The 26,439-nt window shown below is 43.5% G+C and overlaps 2 protein-coding genes across 2 annotated transcripts in view; one reads left to right on the plus strand and one right to left on the minus strand.

Moving 5' to 3' along the window:
* LOC110514654 overlaps nt 1–12,059 on the plus strand; it is a 49,564-nt gene extending 37,505 nt beyond the window's left edge. Inside the window, exons 6-13 of the mRNA XM_036981802.1 lie at nt 3,711–3,854; nt 4,051–4,194; nt 4,538–4,604; nt 4,964–5,126; nt 6,522–6,612; nt 7,145–7,243; nt 7,539–7,640; nt 10,478–12,059. Coding sequence (XP_036837697.1) covers nt 3,711–3,854; nt 4,051–4,194; nt 4,538–4,604; nt 4,964–5,126; nt 6,522–6,612; nt 7,145–7,243; nt 7,539–7,640; nt 10,478–11,767 — 2,100 coding nt within the window. The 3' untranslated portion in view covers nt 11,768–12,059. The remainder of the gene's footprint in view (nt 1–3,710; nt 3,855–4,050; nt 4,195–4,537; nt 4,605–4,963; nt 5,127–6,521; nt 6,613–7,144; nt 7,244–7,538; nt 7,641–10,477) is intronic.
* Nucleotides 12,035–25,717, minus strand: LOC118964970 (very long-chain acyl-CoA synthetase-like). Its single transcript, XM_036981516.1, has 10 exons — nt 25,095–25,717; nt 23,947–24,168; nt 23,377–23,535; nt 20,802–20,926; nt 20,376–20,570; nt 19,449–19,539; nt 19,153–19,351; nt 17,006–17,103; nt 12,652–12,782; nt 12,035–12,458 (listed from the first exon to the last, which is right to left on the minus strand). Exons 1-10 carry the CDS (start codon nt 25,570–25,572, stop codon nt 12,285–12,287), a joined length of 1,872 nt encoding a protein of 623 aa, XP_036837411.1. The 5' UTR covers nt 25,573–25,717; the 3' UTR covers nt 12,035–12,284.
* Nucleotides 25,718–26,439: the final 722 nt, after the last annotated feature.

Here is a 26,439-nt window from a genome sequence, read left to right on the forward strand (position 1 = left end):
AATACTGCAGGTAGGATAAATACACCTGACCATACTCACCTTACAGTACCAAATAGACAGCACCAGGGGAGGAATACTGCAGGTAGGATAGATACACCTGACCATACCTGACCATACCTGACCATACTCACCTTACAGTACCAACCAGACAGCACCAGGGGAGGAATACTGCAGGTAGGATAGATACACCTGACCATACCTGACCATACCTGACCATACTCACCTTACAGTACCAACCAGACAGCACCGGGGGAGGAATAGGCAGGTAGGACAGATACACCTGACCATACTCACCTTACAGTACCAACTAGACAGCACCAGGGGAGGAATACTGCAGGTAGGATAGATACACCTGACCATACTCACCTTACAGTACCAACTAGACAGCACCAGGGGAGGAATACTGCAGGTAGGATAGATACACCTGACCATACCTGACCATACCTGACCATACTCACCTTACAGTACCAACTAGACAGCACCAGGGGAGGAATACTGCAGGTAGGATAGATATACCTGACCATACTCACCTTACAGTACCAACTAGACAGCACCAGGGGAGGAATAGACAGGTAGGATAGATACACCTGACCATACCTGACCATACTCACCTTACAGTACCAACCAGACAGCACCAGGGGAGGAATACTGCAGGTAGGATAGATACACCTGACCATACTCACCTTACAGTACCAACTAGACAGCACCGGGGGAGGAATAGGCAGGTAGGATAGATACACCTGACCATACCTGACCATACTCACCTTACAGTACCAACTAGACAGCACCGGGGGAGGAATAGGCAGGTAGGACAGATACACCTGACCATACTCACCTTACAGTACCAACTAGACAGCACCAGGGGAGGAATACTGCAGGTAGGATAGATACACCTGGATACACCTGACCATACTCACCTTACAGTACCAACTAGACAGCACCAGGGGAGGAATAGGCAGGTAGGATAGATACACCTGACCATACCTGACCATACCTGACCATACTCACCTTACAGTACCACCCAGAAAGCACCGGGGGAGGAATACTGCAGGTAGGATAGATACACCTGGATACACCTGACCATACTCACCTTACAGTACCAACTAGACAGCACCGGGGGAGGAATACTGCAGGTAGGATAGATACACCTGGATACACCTGACCATACTCACCTTACAGTACCAACTAGACAGCACCAGGGGAGGAATAGACAGGTAGGATAGATACACCTGACCATACCTGACCATACTCACCTTACAGTACCAACTAGACAGCACCGGGGGAGGAATAGGCAGGTAGGACAGGTACACCTGACCATACTCACCTTACAGTACCAACTAGACAGCACCAGGGGAGGAATACTGCAGGTAGGATAGATACACCTGACCATACCTGACCATACTCAACTTACAGTACCAACTAGACAGCACCAGGGGAGGAATACTGCAGGTAGGATAGATACACCTGACCATACCTGACCATACTCACCTTACAGTACCAACTAGACAGCACCAGGGGAGGAATACTGCAGGTAGGATAGATACACCTGACCATACCTGACCATACTCACCTTACAGTACCAACTAGACAGCACCAGGGGAGGAATACTGCAGGTAGGACAGATACACCTGACCATACTCACCTTACAGTACCAACTAGACAGCACCAGGGGAGGAATAGACAGGTAGGATAGATACACCTGACCATACCTGACCATACTCACCTTACAGTACCAACTAGACAGCACCAGGGGAGGAATAGACAGGTAGGATAGATACACCTGACCATACCTGACCATACTCACCTTACAGTACCAACTAGACAGCACCAGGGGAGGAATACTGCAGGTAGGATAGATACACCTGACCATACCTGACCATACCTGACCATACTCACCTTACAGTACCAACTAGACAGCACCGGGGGAGGAATAGGCAGGTAGGATAGATACACCTGACCATACCTGACCATACTCACCTTACAGTACCAACTAGACAGCACCAGGGGAGGAATAGGCAGGTAGGATAGATATACCTGACCATACCTGACCATACTCACCTTATAGTACCAACTAGACAGCACCAGGGGAGGAATAGGCAGGTAGGATAGATATACCTGACCATACCTGACCATACCTGACCATACTCACCTTACAGTACCAACCAGACAGCACCGGGGGAGGAATACTGCAGGTAGGATAGATACACCTGGATACACCTGACCATACTCACCTTACAGTACCAACTAGACAGCACCAGGGGAGGAATAGGCAGGTAGGATAGATATACCTGACCATACCTGACCATACCTGACCATACTCACCTTACAGTACCAACCAGACAGCACCGGGGGAGGAATAGGCAGGTAGGATAGATACACCTGACCATACTCACCTTACAGTACCAACTAGACAGCACCGGGGGAGGAATAGGCAGGTAGGACAGATACACCTGACCATACTCACCTTACAGTACCAACTAGACAGCACCGGGGGAGGAATACTGCAGGTAGGATAGATACACCTGACCATACTCACCTTACAGTACCAACTAGACAGCACCAGGGGAGGAATACTGCAGGTAGGATAGATACACCTGGATACACCTGACCATACTCACCTTACAGTACCAACCAGACAGCACCGGGGGAGGAATAGGCAGGTAGGATAGATACACCTGACCATACCTGACCATACTCACCTTACAGTACCAACTAGACAGCACCGGGGGAGGAATACTGCAGGTAGGATAGATACACCTGACCATACTCACCTTACAGTACCAACTAGACAGCACCAGGGGAGGAATAGACAGGTAGGATAGATACACCTGACCATACCTGACCATACTCACCTTACAGTACCAACTAGACAGCACCAGGGGAGGAATACTGCAGGTAGGATAGATACACCTGGCCATACCTGACCATACTCACGTTACAGTACCAACTAGACAGCACCGGGGGAGGAATAGGCAGGTAGGACAGATACACCTGACCATACTCACCTTACAGTACCAACTAGACAGCACCAGGGGAGGAATACTGCAGGTAGGATAGATACACCTGGATACACCTGACCATACCTGACCATACTCACCTTACAGTACCAACTAGACAGCACCGGGGGAGGAATAGGCAGGTAGGATAGATACACCTGACCATACCTGACCATACTCACCTTACAGTACCAACCAGACAGCACCAGGGGAGGAATACTGCAGGTAGGATAGATACACCTGACCATACCTGACCATACTCACCTTACAGTACCAACTAGACAGCACCGGGGGAGGAATAGGCAGGTAGGACAGATACACCTGACCATACTCACCTTACAGTACCAACTAGACAGCACCAGGGGAGGAATACTGCAGGTAGGATAGATACACCTGGATACACCTGACCATACTTACCTTACAGTACCAACTAGACAGCACCAGGGGAGGAATAGGCAGGTAGGATAGATACACCTGGATACACCTGACCATACTGAGGAATACTGCAGGTAGACATGTACCTGACTGGCTACTGGAGAGAGACATATACTCTCACAGCACCACCTAGTGGTGAATGGGAATACCATTCTCTACGCTCCTCTCAGAGAGCAGTAAATAAGAGCTCTCAGGTGTTTCAGTTCACATAAACGTAGTGCTTTTCTCTCTCCCTCTTTGTCTCCCTCCCTCCCTCCCCCCATACCTCTCTCCTCTCAGAGCACAGTGAGTGAGAGTAGTCTGGTAGCTCTGCTAGCTGCCAGGAAGCACAGGATCCAGCAGCTGAAGAGGACAGATCCAGCAGACAGAGACCTGGACGACTCAGTGGTCAACTCAAGACTGGTGGCCTACGCATCAGACCAGGTCAAGATGGGATGGGTTAGGGACCCACACACACACGCACATATGCAACGTTTGCAAATACACACATACACACACACACACCCACCCACACACACACACACACACACACACACAAATAGTGAGTTCTGCATAATGAGAGATTGTCTGTCTGTCCGTGTGTCCGTCCATCTCTCCGTCTGCTCTCTGCCTCTATCAGGCTCACTCCTCAGTGGAGAAGGCAGGTCTGATCTCCCTGGTGAAGATCAGGTTCCTCCCTCCAGACGACCACTTCTCCCTGAGAGGAGACACTCTGAAACAGGCCATCCAGGAGGACAGAAGGAGAGGACTGGTACCTGTCATGGTAGGTCATGGTAGGGTATATTAGGGGGCGGTAGGTCATGGTAGGGTATATTAGGGGGTGGTAGGTCATGGTAGGGTATATTAGGGGGTGGTTGGTCATGGTAGGGTATATTAGGGGGCGGTAGGTCATGGTAGGGTATATTAGGGGAAGGTAGATCATGGTAGGGTATATTAGGGGGCGGTAGGTCATGGTTGGGTATATTAAGGGATGTTAATCAATGTAGGGTATATTAGGGGATGGTAGGTCATAGTAGGTCATGGTAGGTCATAAACAGTTGTAACCAAGATCGTAACCAAGGTTGTAACCAAACCAAAGATCATGTTAGTTTGTTTGTTTGTTTCAGCTGTGTGCCACTCTGGGGACCACGGGGGTGTGTGCCTTCGACGACCTGTCAGAGCTGGGACCAGTGTGTACGTCTGTACCCCCCTACCTCCTCATTATTATACACACCTGTATGACATACAACATGTACCACACATAACATGTATGACATATGACCTTTGTATGACTTTGGAGAATCTCAGCGTCCTGGGTCCGTATTCATAGAGTCTCAGAGTAACAGCGCTGATCATGAATGGACGGGTTGCTCTGCTCCTGTGAGCCATTCCTGCTCGCACAAGCCAAGGTTCCTGCAAGGCTACTTTAGACTTACTCTGAGACGCTGTATGAATACAGATCATGGTCGCAGGTTCAAGTTCCACTCGGACTCCCACCACCCCCCCAGATTCTCTGCAAAACGTGTTTGTATTCCTCCCCCTGCCTGGCCTAGGTGCAGAGGAAGGTCTGTGGCTGCATGTGGATGCAGCGTACGCAGGCTCAGCGTTTCTCTGCCCTGAGCTGAGAGGACCTCTGGGGGGTATAGAGTACGCTGACTCCTTCGCGTTCAACCCCTCCAAATGGATGATGGTCCACTTCGACTGCACTGCCTTCTGGTGAGAGAGAAGGGAGGGAGGGAGGGAGGGAGGGAGGGAGGGAGGGAGGGAGGGAGGGAGGGAGGGAGGGAGGGAGGGAGGGAGGGAGGGAGGGAGGGAGGGAGGGAGGGAGGGAGGGAAGGAAGGAAGGAAGGAGAGAGGAAGGGGAGGGAGAGAGGGAGGGAGAATGCGGAGGGAGAGAGGAATGGGAGGGAGAGAGGAATGGGAGGGAGAGAGGGAGAGAGAGAGAGGAAGGGGATAAAGGAAGAGAGAGAGAGGGAGGAAGACCTGGTTGTCATCCCGTCCTGCAGTCTAATGACCAAAACGCCCTCTAGTGGCCTCATGGGTGGAATATTAATAATAATTAAATTAACATTATTTCAGAAAGACAGCCGGAATTCTGGTGATTCTATGTCAAACGGTTGTGTTATATTTAGTCTTCTGTGATGTATATAAAATGTAATATTGGGATACAAACTCAAAGTGTAATACATTTCAACTCCATATCTGACAGGTGTCTTCTGTTTTTAAACCCATAACCATGTGTGTGAAGTTGAATTTGTTTATTAACACTACCAAGAAACATTGTGTGACCCTGATTTAGCCCACTGCAGTAAAAAAATTTAAAAAGAGAGAGGGGGGGTAGAGAGGAGTTATGACGACCCTCGAGGGCTTTCCAGACACGAAGTGGTGGCGGCGTTGCCCATTCATTAAATCAAATCAAATCAAATGTTATTTGTCACATACACATGGTTAGCAGATGTTAATGCGAGTGGAGCGAAATGCTTGTGCTTCTAGTTCCGACAATGCAGTAATAACCAACGAGTAATCTAACCTAACAATTCCAAAGCTACTACCTACAAGTGTAAAGCGATAAAGAATATGTACATAAAGATATATGAATGAGTGATGGTACAGAACGGCATAGGCAAGATGCAGTAGATGGTATAGAGTACAGTATATACATATGAGATGAGTAATGTAGGGTATGTTAACAAAGTGGCTAGTGATACATGTATTACATAAAGATGCAGTAGATGATATAGAGTACAGTATATACATATACATATGAGATGAGTAATGTAGGGTATGTAAACATTATATTAAGTAGCATTGTTTAAAGTGGCTAGTGATATATTTTACATCAATTTCCATCAATTCCCATTATTAAAGTGGCTGGAGTTGAGTCAGTGTCAGTGTGTTGGCAGCAGCCACTCAATGTTAGTGTTTAACAGTCTGATGGCCTTGAGATAGAAGCTGTTTTTTATTGATTGGAGCTAGGCTCGTGCACGTGAAAGCCACTCGGCCAAGGCAGAGAAAATAGGACTGCTCTATTTGGGCTAACTCTGCTCAGCCCCATGGCATCCTGTCTGCAAAGAGATGTAGTAACATGTTTTTCTACGGTGGTCCTAACAGGGTGAAGGACAAGTACAAGCTCCAACAAACCTTCAGTGTCGACCCGGTCTACCTCAGACACGAAAACTCAGACCAAGCCACCGACTTCATGGTACACACTACCTACATTTGACTTTTTAGTCATTAAGCAGATGCGCTTATCCAGAGCGACTTGCAGTAGTGAGTGCAGACATTTCCCTACTTTCTTCGGACTGGTCCCCCTGTGGGAATCGAACCCACAACCCTGGCGTTGCAAACTGAGCCACGCTCTATACTTATCTACCAATTTGCAGAATTTATTTTTAGCATTTCCTTCACGGTACAACACTATCTACCTTTTTTTTATGCTCATGTGATCATCTCATCACCATTGTTGGTCCAACTTCTGCCTTTTAACACAGATCTAGGATCAGCAGTACCCAAATCCTAACATTAACCACTGTTCGGGAAAGCATGCAAAACTTCTTGAAACTGATCTTGAAACTGATCTGGATCTTGAACCTGATCTGGAAACTGATCTGGATCTTGAACCTGTTCTGGAAACTGATCTAGATCTTGAACCTGATCTGGATCATAATCTTACTATAGATGTTAATGTTGATTTGAATGTTTTAACCTTGATCCTGATCCACTGTGTCTGTCAGCATTGGCAGATCCCCCTGAGTCGACGGTTCCGCTCCCTGAAGCTGTGGTTTGTGATGCGCTGCTTCGGCCTGAAGAACCTCCAGGGACACATCAGACACGTATGTAACCTGTCTGTCTGTCTGTCTATCTGTCTGTCTGTCTGTCTGACTGTCTGTGTGTCTGTCTGTGTGTCTGTCTGTCTGTGTGTCTGTCTGTGTGTCTGTCTGTCTGTCTGTCTGTCTGTCTGTCTGTCTGTCTGTGTGTGTGTGTGTGTTTCTGTCTGTCTGTCTGTCTGTCTGTCTGTCTGTCTGTGTGTCTGTCTGTCTGTCTGTCTGTCTGTCTGTCTGTTTCTTTCTCCCTCTGTAATTTGAGATGCTACATTACAGGGACTGACCTCTACGTTTGTGTTTTCAGGGTGTAGAGATGGCTAAGCTACTGGAGTCCCTGGTTAGATGTGACCCTAACTTTGACATGCCTGCTGATAGACACCTTGGCTTGGTGGTCTTCTGTCTCAAGGTATGTGGCCTATACTTGTGTTGTGTTGTATTGTATTGTAAAGTTGTGTTGTATTGTATTGTAAAGTTGTGTTGTATTGTATTGTAAAGTTGTGTTGTATTGTATTGTATTGTAAAGTTGTGTTGTATTGTAAAGTTGTGTTGTATTGTAAAGTTGTGTTGTATTGTAAAGTTGTAAAGTTGTGTTGTATTGTATTGTAAAGTTGTGTTGTATTGTATTGTAAAGTTGTTTTGTAAAGTTGTGTTGTATTGTAAAGTTGTATTGTATTGTAAAGTTGTATTGTATTGTAAAGTTGTAAAGTTGTGTTGTATTGTAAAGTTGTATTGTATTGTAAAGTTGTATTGTATTGTAAAGTTGTATTGTATTGCAAAGTTGTGTTGTATTGTAAAGTTGTAAAGTTGTGTTGTATTGTATTGTAAAGTTGTGTTGTATTGTATTGTAAAGTTGTTTTGTAAAGTTGTGTTGTATTGTAAAGTTGTGTTGTGTTGTGTTGTAAAGTTGTTTTGTAAAGTTGTGTTGTATTGTAAAGTTGTGTTGTGTTGTGTTGTATTGTATTATACAATTGTGTTGTGTTGTATTGTATTGTAAAGTTGTGTTGTAAAGTTATGTTGTGTTGTATTGTGTTGTATTGTAAAGTTGTGTTGTAAAGTTGTGTTGTTGTATTGTGTTGTATTGTAAAGTTGTGTTGTGTTGTATTGTGTTGTATTGTATTGTAAAGTTGTGTTGTAAAGTTGTGTTGTATTGTAAATTTGTGTTGTAAAGTTCTGTTGTGTTGTGTTGTATTGTATTGTGTTGTAAAGTTATGTTGTGTTGTATTGTGTTGTATTGTAAAATTGTGTTGTAAAGTTCTGTTGTGTTGTATCAAATACTGTACATCTCCCATTGAAGAACATTTGAACAGGATTCACCATCTCACACAGAACACAGTATAGAGATAGAACCCAGTATAGAGATATAACACAGTATAGAGATAGATATAGAACACAGTATAGAGATAGAGATAGAACACAGTATAGAGATATAACTCAGTATAGAGATAGCGATAAAACACAGTATAGAGATAGAACACAGTATAGAGATAGAACACAGTATAGAGATATAACACAGTATAGAGATAGAGATAAAACACAGTATAGAGATAGAACACAGTATAGAGATAGAACACAGTATAGAGATAGAACACAGTATAGAGATAGAACACAGTATAGAGATAGAGACAGGGATAGAGATAGAACACAGTAGAGTGATAGAGACAGGGATAGAGATAGAGACAGAACACAGTATAGAGATAGAGATAGAACACAGTATAGAGATAGAGACAGGGATAGAGATAGAGACAGAACACAGTAGAGAGAGAGATAGAACACAGTATAGAGATAGAGATAGAACACAGTATAGAGATAGAGACAGGGATAGAGATAGAGACAGAACACAGTATAGAGATAGAGATAGAACACAGTATAGAGATAGAGACAGGGATAGAGATAGAGACAGAACACAGTATAGAGATAGAGATAGAACACAGTATAGAGATAGAGATAGAACACAGTATAGAGATAGAACACAGTATAGAGATAGAGATAGGGATAGAGATAGAGACAGAACACAGTATAGAGATAGAGATAGGTCTCTGCAATGTCCACATAGCTAGTTCTTACATGTCATGGTCATCTGTGAACACACTGTATAGGTCAGAAGCCAGTCTGTTGCTCTGAGCTGGATAATGATTGATAAGGCTTGTTCATGGCAATTGGCAACTGCTATTACAGCGAGGAGTTCAAAGGTCAGTCATTGCAGGTTTAAGCCTATGAGGTAACAGGTATGTGTGTTATTATGATGCTCAAGGTTTATTTTTTAAATTTTACCTTTATTTAACTAGGCAAGTCAGTTAAGAACAAATTCTTATTTACAATGACGGCCTAGGAACAGTGGGTTAACTGCCTTGTTCAGGGGCAGAACAACAGATTTTTTACCTTGTCAGCTCTGGGATTTGGTTACTATTCCAATGCTCTAACCACTAGGCTACCTGCCACCCCGTAAAGGGCAGATCACTGATAGAGATCATTCCTTCACGTGGATAACCTGGGTGTGCCCAACCCACCTTTAAGGCTGGGAATCAATCTGAACACAGTCTTTGGACAATGCTCCACTTAAAGCTTATTTCTGGTTGAGTCTACATACGGAGCATTTTAATGAGGTCTCTGCTAACGTGAACATTGCCGTTAAAAGCAGCATTGTCTCCAACCTGAATAGATTGAATTCCGGCCTAAGTATAGATCCCAACTCCAACCTGATTGGATGGAATCCCGGCCAAAGTATTGATCCCAACTCCAACCTGATTGGATGGAATCCCGGCCAAAGTATTGATCCCAACTCCAACCTGATTGGATGGAATCCCGGCCTAAGTATTGATACCAACTCCAACCTGATTGGATGGAATCCCGGCCTAAGTATTGATCCCAACTCCAACCTGATTGGATGGAATCCCGGCCAAAGTATTGATCCCAACTCCAACCTGATTGGATGGAATCCCGGCCTAAGTATTGAACCCAACTCTAGTTTGAATAAAAGTTCAAATTTGATCACAAATAAATGGGCCTATTTTAGGATATAAATACTGAGCTTACTTACATAATGTCAATTGAAATCTCGTCGCACTGCCTCTCCTCAAACTTACGTGAATGAGAAAAGGGCCAAACACAGGTTTCTCTCAACTGTCAAATCTCTCTCTCTGTCTCCCCCCACCCCTCTCTCCCCTTCCCTCTCTCTGTCTACCCCTCTCTCCCTCTCTCTCCCCCCCCTCCATCTCTGTCTCACCCTCCCTCTCTCTCTCTCAGGAAGGGAATGCTCTGACTCAGGAGTTGCTACGGCGACTGACGCGGTCCCGCACCATGTACCTTGTCCCCGCCGACATCGATGGGAAACGCATCATCCGCTTCACCGTGACGTCACAGCTGACCACCTCTGATGACATCATCAGGGACTGGGACATCATTCGCAAAATGGCCGCCGACCTTCTGGCCGAGGAGGCCGAAAAACAGGCGGTCAGTAAAATGGAGGAGCAGCAGTCTCCAGTCAGGAAAACTGTTGGGGAGCTGTCAGAGACAAACCGTGATTTGGGGAATCACACAACAACAGCAGCAGAGGGCTTGGCTGCCTCTCTCATGACTAGGAAACCAAAGGAGATTGAAAAGGCCATCAGTGACACAGAGGACGAACCACTGAAAACACCCAAAGAGTTGGAGACCGGCCAGACACAGACCTGCCCCAAGACAGGATCCAAAGAGCTAGAGGTCGGCCCGACACAGACCAGTCCCAAGACAGGATCCAAAGAGCTTGAGGTCGGCCCGACACAGACCAGTCCCAAGACAGGATCCAAAGAGCTTGAGGTCGGCCCGACACAGACCAGTCCCAAGACAGGATCCAAAGAGCTAGAGGCCGACCCGACACAGACCAGCCCCAAGAAGGGACCCATAGAGCTTGGGACCAGCCTGGCCCAGACCAGCCAGGACCCAGAGACAGGAGCCAGAGACGGCCCTGAGGAGATCCCCTGTACTGCTGCCTTCAGAGTTCAGAGGGTCCAACCACAGCTCCGCTTGGACAGTGATAAGACTGGATTTAGACCACAACCACCATTCTGGATGGATAAAGAAAAGTCTGGGTCTGAGAACAGGCCGAGGAGAACAGTACGCTCTCTGAGCTGCAGCAGTGAGCCCTTACCTGGCCCCATTGGGCCCCCGTTTGGTCATAACACTGACCCCCTTTCTAAGCCTCTCTCTAGCTCTGTCACGGACTCACAGCCTGGACATAAAGACCCAGACCTCATCCACCCCCTAAATGACACCCAGCTCAGACGTCTCTCTTCCAGCCCAAGCCCCTCAGGCCTCTTTCAGATCCCAGAGTGGCCTTCTCCAACCAATTCCAACCAGCTGGGAAAACGGGTCCTGAGGAAGCTCACCAAGTTCTACAGCTTGCCCAGTTTCTGCCACCTGTGGGTGCAGTGTGGGCGCTACCAGGTGTGCTGCCCTGTCAGGGGACTTCAGATCGCCCCAAAGCTCAGATCTCCCCAAAACCCTGGTCCTCCTCTGGGTGTAGGAGACTCCGCTGTTGGTCTTGTTCCTCTGTGACTCCAGTAGATACCGCTAACTTTCCTGCTCTACTGTAGCCAAGGTTAGCTCCTGGGTCGTATTCATTAGGCACAACGTAGCAAAAATGTTTTGCAATGGAAAATGAAAATGTATGTTTCTTATTGTACAAGACCACCTTGGTCCAATCCATTTTCTTCCATTTGGTGCCTGATGCATACGACCCTGTAGTCTCCCTACCAAATGTTTCCCACAAACACCTTTGTGGTTTCAGGGTGTAGAGATGGCTGAGCTCTTTCATTTATTTTAGATTTTTTTTATCAGATATCATTTTATTTAAAGTGACACAGCCACACATCTCAGATAGATATACAATATGTTTTGTTTGTATTTATTAGAAAATCAATCTATATTTATTTATTTACAAATGACCCATACAGGTTTCAATTTTCACATTTTTTCTCAATAGTCATAAAATGTACATCAGATGAACAATTTGACAGTTAATTTTAAAATAAGAGATTAACAGTTACAAAATCTGTTAAAAAAATAAAATCAATCACAAGTGTATCTTTCCATCAGAAATAGAGTGGTACATCTCCTGTGTCATGGGGATGTATCCCTTACTGTCCTCCAGGTAGTATAATCGATCCTGCATCATGGATGGGTTGAATCCCTCTTCGACTAGCTTCACCTTAATCTGCTTGAACGTTCCAGTCACAGCCAGGGAATTCTGGGATATTTAAAATAAAATAAATTACATTAAAATATATGTTTAATGAATCCTAAGTGTTTTGAGAAAATCTTTAAAAGGTACAACCTGGGATCAGGGAATCTCTTCAACATGTCCCAGGCGGTGGCTTTGAGTGCAAATAAAAGGTGTCATGACGATGATTGTAATTAGGACATTATTTCCACGGGATCACCTGTATGCGTATGAAGCGTGGTCGAGCGTAGCTGGGCAGGGAGGTCTTGACGTGCTCCAGCGTGGTTTTACTGTCAAACTCCATGTCATCTTTCAGTTTGATCGCTGCCATTCCAACCCTCCCCTCGTGTCCTGTGGGGGACGTCACAAAGCAGGATTCACCAAGAGAGACAGCTGACTTTGATACATTTTCAGAAATGACTATTGATTTTGAATTCTCCCCCTTTAATGTCCTGGTCATTCACAGCCAACATGAAGAAGAACACACTGGGATAACAACTACACAATGATGTGACTGTGAGTGTTGTAGGTGTGTAGTTGTGTATTGTTATATGTAGCTATATATACACTATGTCAACTGTGCGTAGTGTATATAAAACATTCTATGAATAAACCTATTCTATAAAAAATAAAAAAATTAAATGTTTCATGAGGTAAGAGTATCTGGTAAATGAACCTAGCTACCTCTGGATAAGAGAGTCTGTTAAATGAACCTAGCTACCTCTGTATAAGAGAGTCTGTTAAATGAACCTAGCTACCTCTGGATAAGAGAGTCTTAAATTAACCTAGCTACCTCTGGATAAGAGAGTCTTAAATTAACCTAGCTACCTCTGGATAAGAGAGTCTGTTAAATGAACCTAGCTACCTCTGGCTAAGAGAGTCTGTTAAATGAACCTAGCTACCTCTGGATAAGAGAGTCTGGTAAATGAACCTAGCTACCTCTGGCTAAGAGAGTCTGTTAAATGAACCTAGCTACCTCTGGATAAGAGAGTCTGTTAAATGAACCAAGCTACCTCTGGATAAGTGGATAAGAGAGTCTATTAAATGAACCTAGCTACCTCTGGATAAGAGAGTCTGGTAAATGAACCTAGCTACCTCTGGCTAAGAGAGTCTGTTAAATGAACCTAGCTACCTCTGGATAAGAGAGTCTGTTAAATGAACCTAGCTACCTCTGGATAAGAGAGTCTTAAATTAACCTAGCTACCTCTGGATAAGAGAGTCTTAAATTAACCTAGCTACCTCTGGATAAGAGAGTCTGTTAAATGAACCTAGCTACCTCTGGCTAAGAGAGTCTGTTAAATGAACCTAGCTACCTCTGGATAAGAGAGTCTGGTAAATGAACCTAGCTACCTCTGGATAAGAGAGTCTGGTAAATGAACCTAGCTACCTCTGGCTAAGAGAGTCTGTTAAATGAACCTAGCTACCTCTGGATAAGAGAGTCTGTTAAATGAACCAAGCTACCTCTGGATAAGTGGATAAGAGAGTCTATTAAATGAACCTAGCTACCTCTGGATAAGAGAGTCTGGTAAATGAACCTAGCTACCTCTGGCTAAGAGAGTCTGTTAAATGAACCTAGCTACCTCTGGATAAGAGAGTCTGTTAAATGAACCAAGCTACCTCTGGATAAGTGGATAAGAGAGTCTATTAAATGAACCTAGCTACCTCTGGATAAGAGAGTCTGGTAAATGAACCTAGCTACCTCTGGCTAAGAGAGTCTGTTAAATGAACCTAGCTACCTCTGGATAAGAGAGTCTGGTAAATGAACCAAGCTACCTCTGGATAAGAGAGTCTGTTAAATGAACCTAGCTACCTCTGGATAAGAGAGTCTGGTAAATGAACCTAGCTACCTCTGGATAAGAGAGTCTGTTAAATGAACCTAGCTACCTCTGGATAAGAGAGTCTTAAATGAACCTAGCTACTTCTGGCTAAGAGAGTCTGTTAAATGAACCTAGCTACCTCTGGATAAGAGAGACTGTAAAATGAACCTAGCTACCTCTGGATAAGAGAGTCTTAAATGAACCTAGCTACCTCTGGATAAGAGAGTCTGTTAAATGAACCTAGCTACCTCTGGCTAAGAGAGTCTGTTAAATGAACCTAGCTACCTCTGGATAAGAGAGTCTGGTAAATGAACCTAGCTACCTCTGGATAAGAGAGTCTGGTAAATGAACCTAGCTACCTCTGGCTAAGAGAGTCTGTTAAATGAACCTAGCTACCTCTGGATAAGAGAGTCTGTTAAATGAACCAAGCTACCTCTGGATAAGTGGATAAGAGAGTCTATTAAATGAACCTAGCTACCTCTGGATAAGAGAGTCTGGTAAATGAACCTAGCTACCTCTGGCTAAGAGAGTCTGTTAAATGAACCTAGCTACCTCTGGATAAGAGAGTCTGTTAAATGAACCAAGCTACCTCTGGATAAGTGGATAAGAGAGTCTATTAAATGAACCTAGCTACCTCTGGATAAGAGAGTCTGCTAAATGAACCTAGCTACCTCTGGCTAAGAGAGTCTGTTAAATGAACCTAGCTACCTCTGGATAAGAGAGTCTGGTAAATGAACCAAGCTACCTCTGGATAAGAGAGTCTGTTAAATGAACCTAGCTACCTCTGGATAAGAGAGTCTGGTAAATGAACCTAGCTACCTCTGGATAAGAGAGTCTGTTAAATGAACCTAGCTACCTCTGGATAAGAGAGTCTTAAATGAACCTAGCTACTTCTGGCTAAGAGAGTCTGTTAAATGAACCTAGCTACCTCTGGATAAGAGAGACTGTAAAATGAACCTAGCTACCTCTGGATAAGAGAGTCTTAAATGAACCTAGCTACTTCTGGATAAGAGAGACTGTAAAATGAACCTAGCTACCTCTTGCTAAGAGCGTCTGTTAAATGAACCTAGCTACCTCTGGATAAGAGAGTCTGTTAAATGAACCTAGCTACCTCTGGATAAGAGAGTCTGGTAAATGAACCTAGCTACCTCTGGATAAGAGAGTCTGTTAAATGAACCTAGCTACCTCTGGATAAGAGAGTCTTAAATGAACCTAGCTACTTCTGGCTAAGAGAGTCTGTTAAATGAACCTAGCTACCTCTGGATAAGAGAGTCTTAAATGAACCTAGCTACTTCTGGCTAAGAGAGTCTGTTAAATGAACCTAGCTACCTCTGGATAAGAGAGACTGTAAAATGAACCTAGCTACCTCTGGATAAGAGAGTCTTAAATGAACCTAGCTACCTCTGGATAAGAGAGTCTGTTAAATGAACCTAGCTACCTCTGGCTAAGAGAGTCTGTTAAATGAACCTAGCTACCTCTGGATAAGAGAGTCTGGTAAATGAACCTAGCTACCTCTGGATAAGAGAGTCTGGTAAATGAACCTAGCTACCTCTGGCTAAGAGAGTCTGTTAAATGAACCTAGCTACCTCTGGATAAGAGAGTCTGTTAAATGAACCAAGCTACCTCTGGATAAGTGGATAAGAGAGTCTATTAAATGAACCTAGCTACCTCTGGATAAGAGAGTCTGGTAAATGAACCTAGCTACCTCTGGCTAAGAGAGTCTGTTAAATGAACCTAGCTACCTCTGGATAAGAGAGTCTGTTAAATGAACCAAGCTACCTCTGGATAAGTGGATAAGAGAGTCTATTAAATGAACCTAGCTACCTCTGGATAAGAGAGTCTGCTAAATGAACCTAGCTACCTCTGGCTAAGAGAGTCTGTTAAATGAACCTAGCTACCTCTGGATAAGAGAGTCTGGTAAATGAACCAAGCTACCTCTGGATAAGAGAGTCTGTTAAATGAACCTAGCTACCTCTGGATAAGAGAGTCTGGTAAATGAACCTAGCTACCTCTGGATAAGAGAGTCTGTTAAATGAACCTAGCTACCTCTGGATAAGAGAGTCTTAAATGAACCTAGCTACTTCTGGCTAAGAGAGTCTGTTAAATGAACCTAGCTACCTCTGGATAAGAGAGACTGTAAAATGAACCTAGCTACCTCTGGATAAGAGAGTCTTAAATGAACCTAGCTACTTCTGGATAAGAGAGACTGTAAAATGAACCTAGCTACCTCTGGATAAGAGAGTCTGGTAAATTAACCTAGCTACCTCTGGATAAGAGAGTCTGTTAAATTAACCTAGCTACCTCTGGATAAGAGAGACTGTAAAATGAACCTAGCTACCTCTTGCTAAGAGCGTCTGTTAAATGAACCTAGCTACCTCTGGATAAGAGAGTCTGTTAAATTAACCTAGCTACCTCTGGATAAGAGCGTCTGTTAAATGAACCTAGCTACCTCTGGATAAGAGAGTCTGTTAAATGAACCTAGCTACCTCTGGATAAGAGAGTCTGTTAAATGAACCTAGCTACCTCTGGATAAGAGAGTCTGGTAAATGAACCTAGCTACCTCTGGCTAAGAGAGTCTGTTAAATGAACCTAGCTACCTCTGGATAAGAGAGTCTGTTAAATGAACCTAGCTACCTATGGATAAGAGAGTCTGTTAAATGAACCTAGCTACCTCTGGATAAGAGAGTCTGTTAAATGAACCAAGCTACCTCTGGATAAGAGCGTCTGTTAAATGACTAAAATCAAAAGTCAAATCACCTGGAACCTTGACTCCGTAGACGTTGGCTTCTTCGATACATTCCACCATGATCAGGTGCTCAGTCACCTCCGTGGTGGCCACGTTCTCTCCTTTCCACCTGGATGTTGACTCATATCAAATTAATTCAGACAGTAGCCTGGCATAGAACCCAAAGAGCAAGCAGAAGCAGACTGCAAACCCTTCCAAGAAGGAAGAAACCTAGAGAAACCCAGCTCATATCTCAACCTGCAGGTGATTCACAGGACAATAACATTACATCTATAGTATTAAACCCAGCTCATATCTCAACCTGCAGGTGATTCACAGGACAATAACATTACATCTATAGTATTAAACCCGGCTCATATCTCAACCTGCAGGTGATTCACAGGACAATAACATTACATCTATAGTATTAAACCCAGCTCATATCTCAACCTGCAGGTGATTCACAGGACAGGACAATAACATTACATCTATAGTATTAAACCCAGCTCATAACTCAACCTGCAGGTGATTCGCAGGACAATAACATTACATCTATAGTATTAAACCCAGCTCATATCTCAACCTGCAGGTGATTCACAGGACAAAACATTACATCTATAGTATTAAACCCAGCTCATATCTCAACCTGCAGGTGATTCACAGGACAGGACAATAACATTACATCTATAGTATTAAACCCAGCTCAAAACTCAACCTGCAGGTGATTCACAGGACAGGACAATAACATTACATCTATAGTATTAAACCCAGCTCATAACTCAACCTGCAGGTGATTTACAGGACAATAACATTACATCTATAGTATTAAACCCAGCTCATAACTCAACCTGCAGGTGATTTACAGAACAGGACAATAACATTACATCTATAGTATTAAACCCAGCTCATAACTCAACCTGCAGGTGATTTACAGAACAATAACATTACATCTATAGTATTAAACCCAGCTCATAACTCAACCTGCAGGTGATTCACAGGACAGGACAGGACAATAACATTACATCTATAGTATTAAACCCAGCTCATATCTCAACCTGCAGGTGATTCACAGGACAATAACATTACATCTATAGTATTAAACCCAGCTCATAACTCAACCTGCAGGTGATTCACAGGACAATAACATTACATCTATAGTATTAAACCCAGCTCATAACTCAACCTGCAGGTGATTCACAGGACAATAACATTACATCTATAGTATTAAACCCAGCTCATATCTCAACCTGCAGGTGATTCACAGGACAATAACATTACATCTATAGTATTAAACCCAGCTCATAACTCAACCTGCAGGTGATTCACAGGACAATAACATTACATCTATAGTATTAAACCCAGCTCATAACTCAACCTGCAGGTGATTCACAGGACAATAACATTACATCTATAGTATTAAACCCAGCTCATATCTCAACCTGCAGGTGATTCACAGGACAAAACATTACATCTATAGTATTAAACCCAGCTCATATCTCAACCTGCAGGTGATTCACAGGACAATAACATTACATCTATAGTATTAAACCCAGCTCATATCTCAACCTGCAGGTGATTCACAGGACAATAACATTACATCTATAGTATTAAACCCGGCTCATATCTCAACCTGCAGGTGATTCACAGGACAGGACAGTAACATTACATCTATAGTATTAAACCCAGCTCATAACTCAACCTGCAGGTGATTCACAGGACAATAACATTACATCTATAGTATTAAACCCAGCTCATATCTCAACCTGCAGGTGATTCACAGGACAAAACATTACATCTATAGTATTAAACCCAGCTCATATCTCAACCTGCAGGTGATTCACAGGACAATAACATTACATCTATAGTATTAAACCCAGCTCATAACTCAACCTGCAGGTGATTCACAGAACAGGACATTGTATTTATTTAACTAGTCAAGTCAGTTAAGAACTAATTCTTATTTTCAATGACAGCCAGTGGGTTAACTGCCTTGTTCAGGGGCAGAACGACAGATTTTATACCTTGTCAGCTCAGGGATTCGATCTTGCAACCTTTCGGTTAAGTGTCCAACGCTCTACCCACTAGGTTCCCTGCCACCCCATAAATAACTTTAACCCAGCTCATTATTAAACCTTTAGTTGATAACTACTAAAGTAAAAACAGCTAAAGCGTTTCTGACCTGAAGGTGTCTCCGATGCGGTCCATGAAGTAAACAAAGCCCTCGTGGTCGATCCTCAGCAGGTCTCCACTGTTGAAGTACAGATCTCCCTTAACAAACACATCTCTCAGCTTCTTCCTGTCTGTCTGCTGCTGGTTATTAGCATAGCCACTAAACGGAGCCTGCGCTGTAATCTTGGCAACCAGCAATCCAGTTTCTCCTGAGGACCAAAACAACAAGTAATGAGGTGTGTGTTTGTGTGTGTTTATGTGTGTGTTTATGTGTGTGTTTGTGGGTGTATGTATGCGTGTTCTCACCTTTAGGGACTTTGATACAGAAACCTCTAGAGTCTTTGACAGGTTCCTCTCTCTCTGTGTCATACTGAATCAGAACGTAGGAGAAGTTTGCCTGCGAACACACATAGAACAGACAGACAGACAGACAGACAGACAGACAGACAGACAGACAGACAGACAGACAGACAGACAGACAGACAGACAGACAGACAGACAGGTAACAAGAGAAAACAATCAATCAAATGTATTCATTAAGCCCTTCTAACATCAGCTGAAGTCTCAAAGTGCTGTACAGAAACACAGCCTAAAACCCCAAACAGCAAGCAATGCAAGTGTAGAAGCACAGTGGCTAGGAAAAACTCCCAAGAAAGGCCAGAACCTCGGAAGAAACCTCGAGGAACCAGGCTATAATGGGTGGCCAGTCCTCTTCTGGCTGTGCCGGGTGGAGATTATAACAGAACATGGCCAAGACGTTCAAATGTTCATAGATGACCAGCATGGTCAAATAACAATAATGTATGTACATAAACAGTGTAATATATCTATGTAACAAAAAGGAATCTTTCAAAAGTATTCCATCTTGGCGTTTTTCCTATTTTGTTGCATTACAATAGCTATATAATACGAGTATCTAATAACAATGAAGATGGTATAGTGCCACCAGAAAACAAAGATGTTCTACTTCTATTTGAGTTTCCATACAAAACAGTGTCCTGACACACTTCATCACACTGATGTAATACATCTCACATAGACTGTTTAGGAATAGAAACAAGGTAGTCTTTCTCAGAAGCTCAGTGTCTGCATCCCAACGGCACCCTATTCCCTATATAGTGCACTACATTTGACCAGAGCCCTAAGGACCCTGGTTTAAAGTAGTGCACTAGAAAGTGAATAGGCTGGTATTTGGAACACAACAGCCATTATTGTCCCAGACAGTAGTCTCACTTTATGAAGGAAGTGCTCTTTGCCAATCGCTCCGACTTTCCCGACGTAGTTGATGAAGCCGACGTTTCCCTCTGTGGCTCCGTAACATTCACAGACACGGATGTCACCAAAACGCTGCAGGAACTCTGACCAGGTGTCTGCTCTAAGCCCGTTACCCAGGGCCAGACGTACCTTGTGATGCCTGTCATTATCTTTCTGAGGAGAGAAGAGGACAGCAGAGGAGAGAAGAGGACAGGAGAGAGGTGAGAGGTGAGGAGAGGTGAGAGAAGAGGAGAAAAGAGGTGAGGAGAGAGGAGGAGTGGAGAGGAGAGGGGATAGGATGTACAGGCATTTGGTTTACATTGATTAATGATTTAATACTATCAGCCCATTTATTTAGGATCTTTAATGGTCTGAATGATGAAAGTAACAGGAGTGTTTCAGTACCTTGGGTGAGTTACAGAGGTACCTCATGATCTCTCCTATGTACTGGATCACTGTCACCTTGTGTTTCCTGCAGTCATCCCAGAAGTTAGAGGCAGAGAATTTACGCCTCAGGACAACGGTGCTGCCTGAGAGGAGAAGATAAAGCACCAACATTCAACAGAGCTCACAACCTCATGGACAAACAAACTAACTCACAAAATGATTACCTAACTAACTAACTCACTAACTGACTAAATGATTGCCTAACAAACTAACTCACTAACTGACTAAATTATTTCCTAACAAACTAACAAACTTGCTGACAAAATGATTACCTAAATAACTTACTGACTAAATGATTACCTAACTAACTAACTAACTCACTGACTGGCTAAATGATTACCTAACTAACTAACTCACTGACTGGCTAAATGATTACCTAACAAACTAACTCACTAACTGACTAAATTATTTCCTAACAAACTAACAAACTTGCTGACAAAATGATTACCTAAATAACTTACTGACTAAATGATTACCTAACTAACTAACTAACTCACTGACTGGCTAAATGATTACCTAACTAACTAACTCACTGACTGGCTAAATGATTACCTAACAAACTAACTCACTGACTGACTAAATGATTACCTAACAAACTAAATCACTAAGTGACTAAATGATTACCTAACAAACTAACGAACTGACTGACAAAATAATCACCTAACTAACTAGCTAACTCACTGCCTGGCTAAATGATTAACTAACTCACTAGCTAACTCACTGACAGACTAAATGATTACACAACTAACTCACTGACTGACTAAATGATTACCTAACTAATTAACTGACTGACTAGATGATTACCTAACTAACTAACAAACTAACTGACTAACTAAATGATTACCTAACAAACTAACTTACTGACTGACTAAATGATTACCTAACTAATTAACTGACTGACTAGATGATAACCTAACTAACTAACTAACTAAGTCACTGACTGACTAAATTATTACCTAACAAACTAACTCACTGACTGACTAAATTATTACCTAACAAACTAACTCACTGACTGACTAAATTATTACCTTACTATCTAACTCACTAACTGACTAAATTATTACCTTACTAACTAACTAACGAACTAACTGACTAAAGCAGTCGCCTCTGAATGGTTCTGGTTAGGGCCAGGAGTTGTTCCTGACCATGTGACTGGACCAGGAAGGAATAACTCTGGGCCCTAGTTAAAGGCTACAGCACCACTATGGCCTAGGAGTTTTTCCTGGTTGATTTGAGAGTCTAAGGTCATTATTGACATAAACAGCTTGGAACTCTGTGTCTCAAATGTAACCCTATTCCCTATATAGTGCACTACTTTTGACCAGAGCCATATAGACCCTGGTCAAAAAACAAAAGTAGTGCACTATAAAGGGAATAGGATGCCATTTTGAATGCACTCAGGAACTTTGGAACTGGAAGTACTAGAAGTCACCTCAGAGCCAAGTCACCTCTACTCCAATGCCCAGAGTAAAGAGACACTCCATTAAACAACCCTTAGTAAACCCTGGTCAACATCATAACAACGTTATTACACATGACGGCCCTCAAATAACATGGAACGTGTAGTCAGAGACATTTGCATTTTATATCTTCATCATCAGTGCCAAGTCAGGAGTGATTTTTACAGAGAATTTCAATTATTATGTTTTTCTCTCTCCATTTGCATTCCATTTGAATGTAGTCATTGTAATTGCTAGAGATGGCATGGAACCAGTTCTGAAGCAGTTCTGAACCAGATCTAGAGAAGTTCTGAACCAGTTCTGAACCAGATCTAAAGAAGATCTGAACAAGTTCTGAACCAGTTCTGAACCAGATCTAGAGAAGTTCTGAACCAGTTCTGAACCAGATCTAAAGAAGTTCTGAACCAGTTTTTAAGAAGTTCTGAACTAGTTCTGAACCAGTTCTGAACCAGATCTAAAGAAGTTCTGAACCTGTTCTGAACCAGTTCTGAACCAGATCTAAAGAAGTTCTGAACCAGTTTTTAAGAAGTTCTGAACTAGTTCTGAACCAGTTCTGAACCAGATCTAAAGAAGTTCTGAACCTGTTCTGAACCAGTTCTGAACCAGATCTAAAGAAATTCTGAACCAGTTTTTAAGAAGTTCTGAACTAGTTCTGAACCAGTTCTGAACCAGATCTAAAGAAGTTCTGAACCTGTTCTGAACCAGTTCTGAACCAGATCTAAAGAAATTCTGAACCAGTTTTTAAGAAGTTCTGAACTAGTTCTGAACCAGTTCTGAACCAGATCTAAAGAAGTTCTGAACCAGATCTGAACCAGATATAGAGAAGTTCTGAACCAGATCTAAAGAAGTTCTGAACCAGATCTAGAGAAGTTCTGAACCAGTTCTGAACCAGATCTAAAGACGTTCTGAACCAGTTCTTAAGAAGTTCTGAACTAGTTTAGTTCTTCACACCTCTTCATATCTTTCTCCCATATACTGCACTACTATGTTATCCATTCAGGAATTGAACCCACGACCTGGCGACTGCGAGAACAACACTCTCACCAACTGTGCCATACAGTACAGTAGTGTACCTCTCTCTATGGCTCCAGTTAAACCCATTATGAAGCCGGCGGTGTGGTAGAGAGGCAGGTAGATGTAGATGACATCATCAGAGACCACACCTGAGATGGCCTGCATTGAGGAGGCCATGTACAGCCTCTCATGTGTGATCACCGCAGCCTTCGGCAGACCTGAGGACGAGACAACAGGAAGGGGAGGAAACAGAGAATCAAGGCTGATGAAAATCTCAAAAGGTACCTTATATTTATGACCAATCAGAGTTGTGTAATCTAAAAATATTTACCTGTCTGCCATAAACATCAGTAGTATTCTATTTAATTCACACTACAGGGCCAACCAGAGTCATACTGGTCTGGACATCAGTAGTATTCTATTTAATTCACACTACAGGGCCAACCAGAGTCATACTGATCTGGACATCAGTAGTATTATGTCTAATTCACACTACAGGGCTGACCAGAGTCATACTGTACTGGTCTGGACATTTTATTTTTCACATTGTTCTTTCTAGCAGACTTCCTGCAACTATGCTGGATGCATAACCAGGCCAGTCCAGTCCAGCTTGGTTTGGCCCAGCTTACCTGTAGTTCCTGACGTATAGATGTAGAGGGCAGGGCTCTTTAAGGTGACCTTTGACCTGAGCTGTGGGTCCAGAGGTTGATCTGAGGCCTGCTGTATTCTGCTGCTGCTCAGAGTATTCACTCCCTCCGTCACACACTTCTCCTCCTCCTCACCCAGCACAAACACACTTACACTCTGCTCCCTCAGTGTGGGGAGAACCTCCTCTACCGCTCCACGCAACTCTGGGGGAGGAGAGAGTGAGGGACACAGACAGAGCAAGCATGAGACAGAATCCTATTAATTCGGGCCTGTGCACTACTAGCACTGCCTCCCACTAGCTGCATAGAGGGAAAGGAGGATACCTAGTCAGTTGTACAACTGAATGCATTGAACTTCCACATTTAACCCAACCCCTCTGAATCAGAGAGGCTGACATAATCAACATCCACGTTTTCAGCGTCCAGGGAACAGTGGGTTAACTGCCTTGCTCAGGAGCAGAACTACAGATTTGTACCTTGTAAGTTCGGGAATTCGATCTAGCAACCTTTCGGTTACTGGCCCAACGCTCTAACCACTAGGCTACCTTTCGGTTACTGGCCCAACGCTCTAACCACTAGCCTACATATCGGTTACTGGCACAACGCTCTAACCACTAGGCTCCATATCGGTTACTGGCCCAACTCTCTAACCACTAGCCTACATATCGGTTACTGGCCCAACGCTCTAACCACTAGGCTACCTTTCGGTTACTGGCCCAACGCTCTAACCACTAGCCTACATATCGGTTACTGGCACAACACTCTAACCACTAGGCTCCATATCGGTTACTGGCCCAACTCTCTAACCACTAGCCTACATATCGGTTACTGGCCCAACGCGCTAACCTACATATCGGTTACTGGCCCAACGCTCTAACCACTGGCCTACATATCGGTTACTGGTCCAACGCTCTAACCACTAGCCTACATATCGGTTACTGGCCCAACGCTCTAACCACTAGGCTACATATCGGTTAATGGCCCAACGCTCTAACCACTAGACTACCTGCCGATCTAGACACCATAGGTCTCTACACTAGTTATTATAGATATATTAATTATTATTCAAAATAGCTGTATTAACAATGATATTGTAAACGGCAACACCAAGGTAAGTGGGCTGGACTTACCTGAAGCAGCCAGGAGCACGTTGGTTCCACAGCAGGTGAAACAGTGCAATAAGGACTTGGACCTGATGTTGTAGTTGAGCAGAGCGGCTCTACATCCAAGTTTAGCCAGGGCCAGCCAGATAAACACATACATGGGCTCGTTACCCATGAAGAGGGCGACAGTGTCCCCTTCCTTCACGCTGGCGTGCTGTGAGAGCGCCCGGGCCAACTTGTTGCTCTGCTTGTCAACATCCCGGTATGTATACGAACTCTTCTCGAATACAATAAACTGTTTGTTGGGGTGTTTTTTGACCTTATCGAGAAAACAGTCCAGCATGCTGTAGAACGGTTTGCTCCTCTTGATTCTGTTAATTCGTAACCCGAGTAAGATGCAAGTTACTGTATAGCGCAGGTCCTGCGTAAAATAAGGATTTCTGAGATAAAGGAAGAGTGGCAGTATAGCCAATCCTGCCAAAATGGTATATAATAACACGTACATATTGAAAGTTAAGGTCTACTTCTTTGTGATTGTCAATAAAAGGTATTGTCTTCTTGGCCGTGCTGTTTAAGAAAGTAACAGGTTATTGCAACACCTCCAATCCACAACTCTCCACGACCTTTGGACGCATGTAGGCGTGAAATCCCCAACAGCCAATGACGTTGCGAAGACTATAAAGTAAGGAAGTAGTAGGATATTCTATTCTTCTAATTATGACCATGGCAGTGTCATGTTACAGACAGACACCTCTAGGGCATTGACCTCCATGGGCAGACTGGCCATCTGGCATATTTTGCCTATTGGGCCAGTCTAACTTTATTTTTCGGGTCACAAGGGAAATGATCTGGATAATAATGGGAGAAAATTTAAAATATGGCCCTATGTTGGAAATGCCGGAGCTGATTTCTGGTCCCAGTTTACCCCTGCTGACCTCTATCCATAGATCTATATAATTTCTCATTGTTTGAGAGTAGACATTTGTATTGTGTTATGGCCTGTGGGGCTGTAACAGCATAGGCAGGCTACATGCCGGTCCTGTTGGGAGAGTCAGAAGGCTCAAACATCCGTTTTTATTACATTGTAATAAATCTCAGCAACATTTGTTCAATCACTGTCTCTGTGTTCATGGCTGTGGGTTTTACATTAGACCATGGCTTCATGAATACATCAACCAACATATCAGTTTTCATTCTTTTATTTCCTATTTGTGTAAAAGGGTTTCATTGTTGACCCCTGTCTTCTACCAGGGGTATTCAACTGCACCAGGGCCAGACTACTGGTTTTCTGTTCCACCTGATCATTCATTGCACCCACCAGGTCCCAGGTCTAAAATAATCACGGATATGAACAATAGATTTTTTTTAAAGC

This window comes from Oncorhynchus mykiss, chromosome 6 (genome assembly GCF_013265735.2).
Source record: "Oncorhynchus mykiss isolate Arlee chromosome 6, USDA_OmykA_1.1, whole genome shotgun sequence".
In the NCBI taxonomy this organism is placed as follows: Eukaryota; Metazoa; Chordata; class Actinopteri; order Salmoniformes; family Salmonidae; genus Oncorhynchus; species Oncorhynchus mykiss.

Excerpts from the sequence above, each read along its gene's own strand:
- LOC118964970 (XM_036981516.1), bottom strand. The coding sequence starts at position 25,572 with ATGTACGTGTTATTATATACCATTTTGGCAGGATTGGCTATACTGCCA. Across the intron at positions 20,927-23,376 it reads AACTGGAGCCATAGAGAGAG|GCAGCACCGTTGTCCTGAGG; the intron begins GTACACTACTGT and ends TTCTCCTCTCAG. Across the intron at positions 17,104-19,152 it reads CGCATCGGAGACACCTTCAG|GTGGAAAGGAGAGAACGTGG; the intron begins GTCAGAAACGCT and ends GTCAACATCCAG.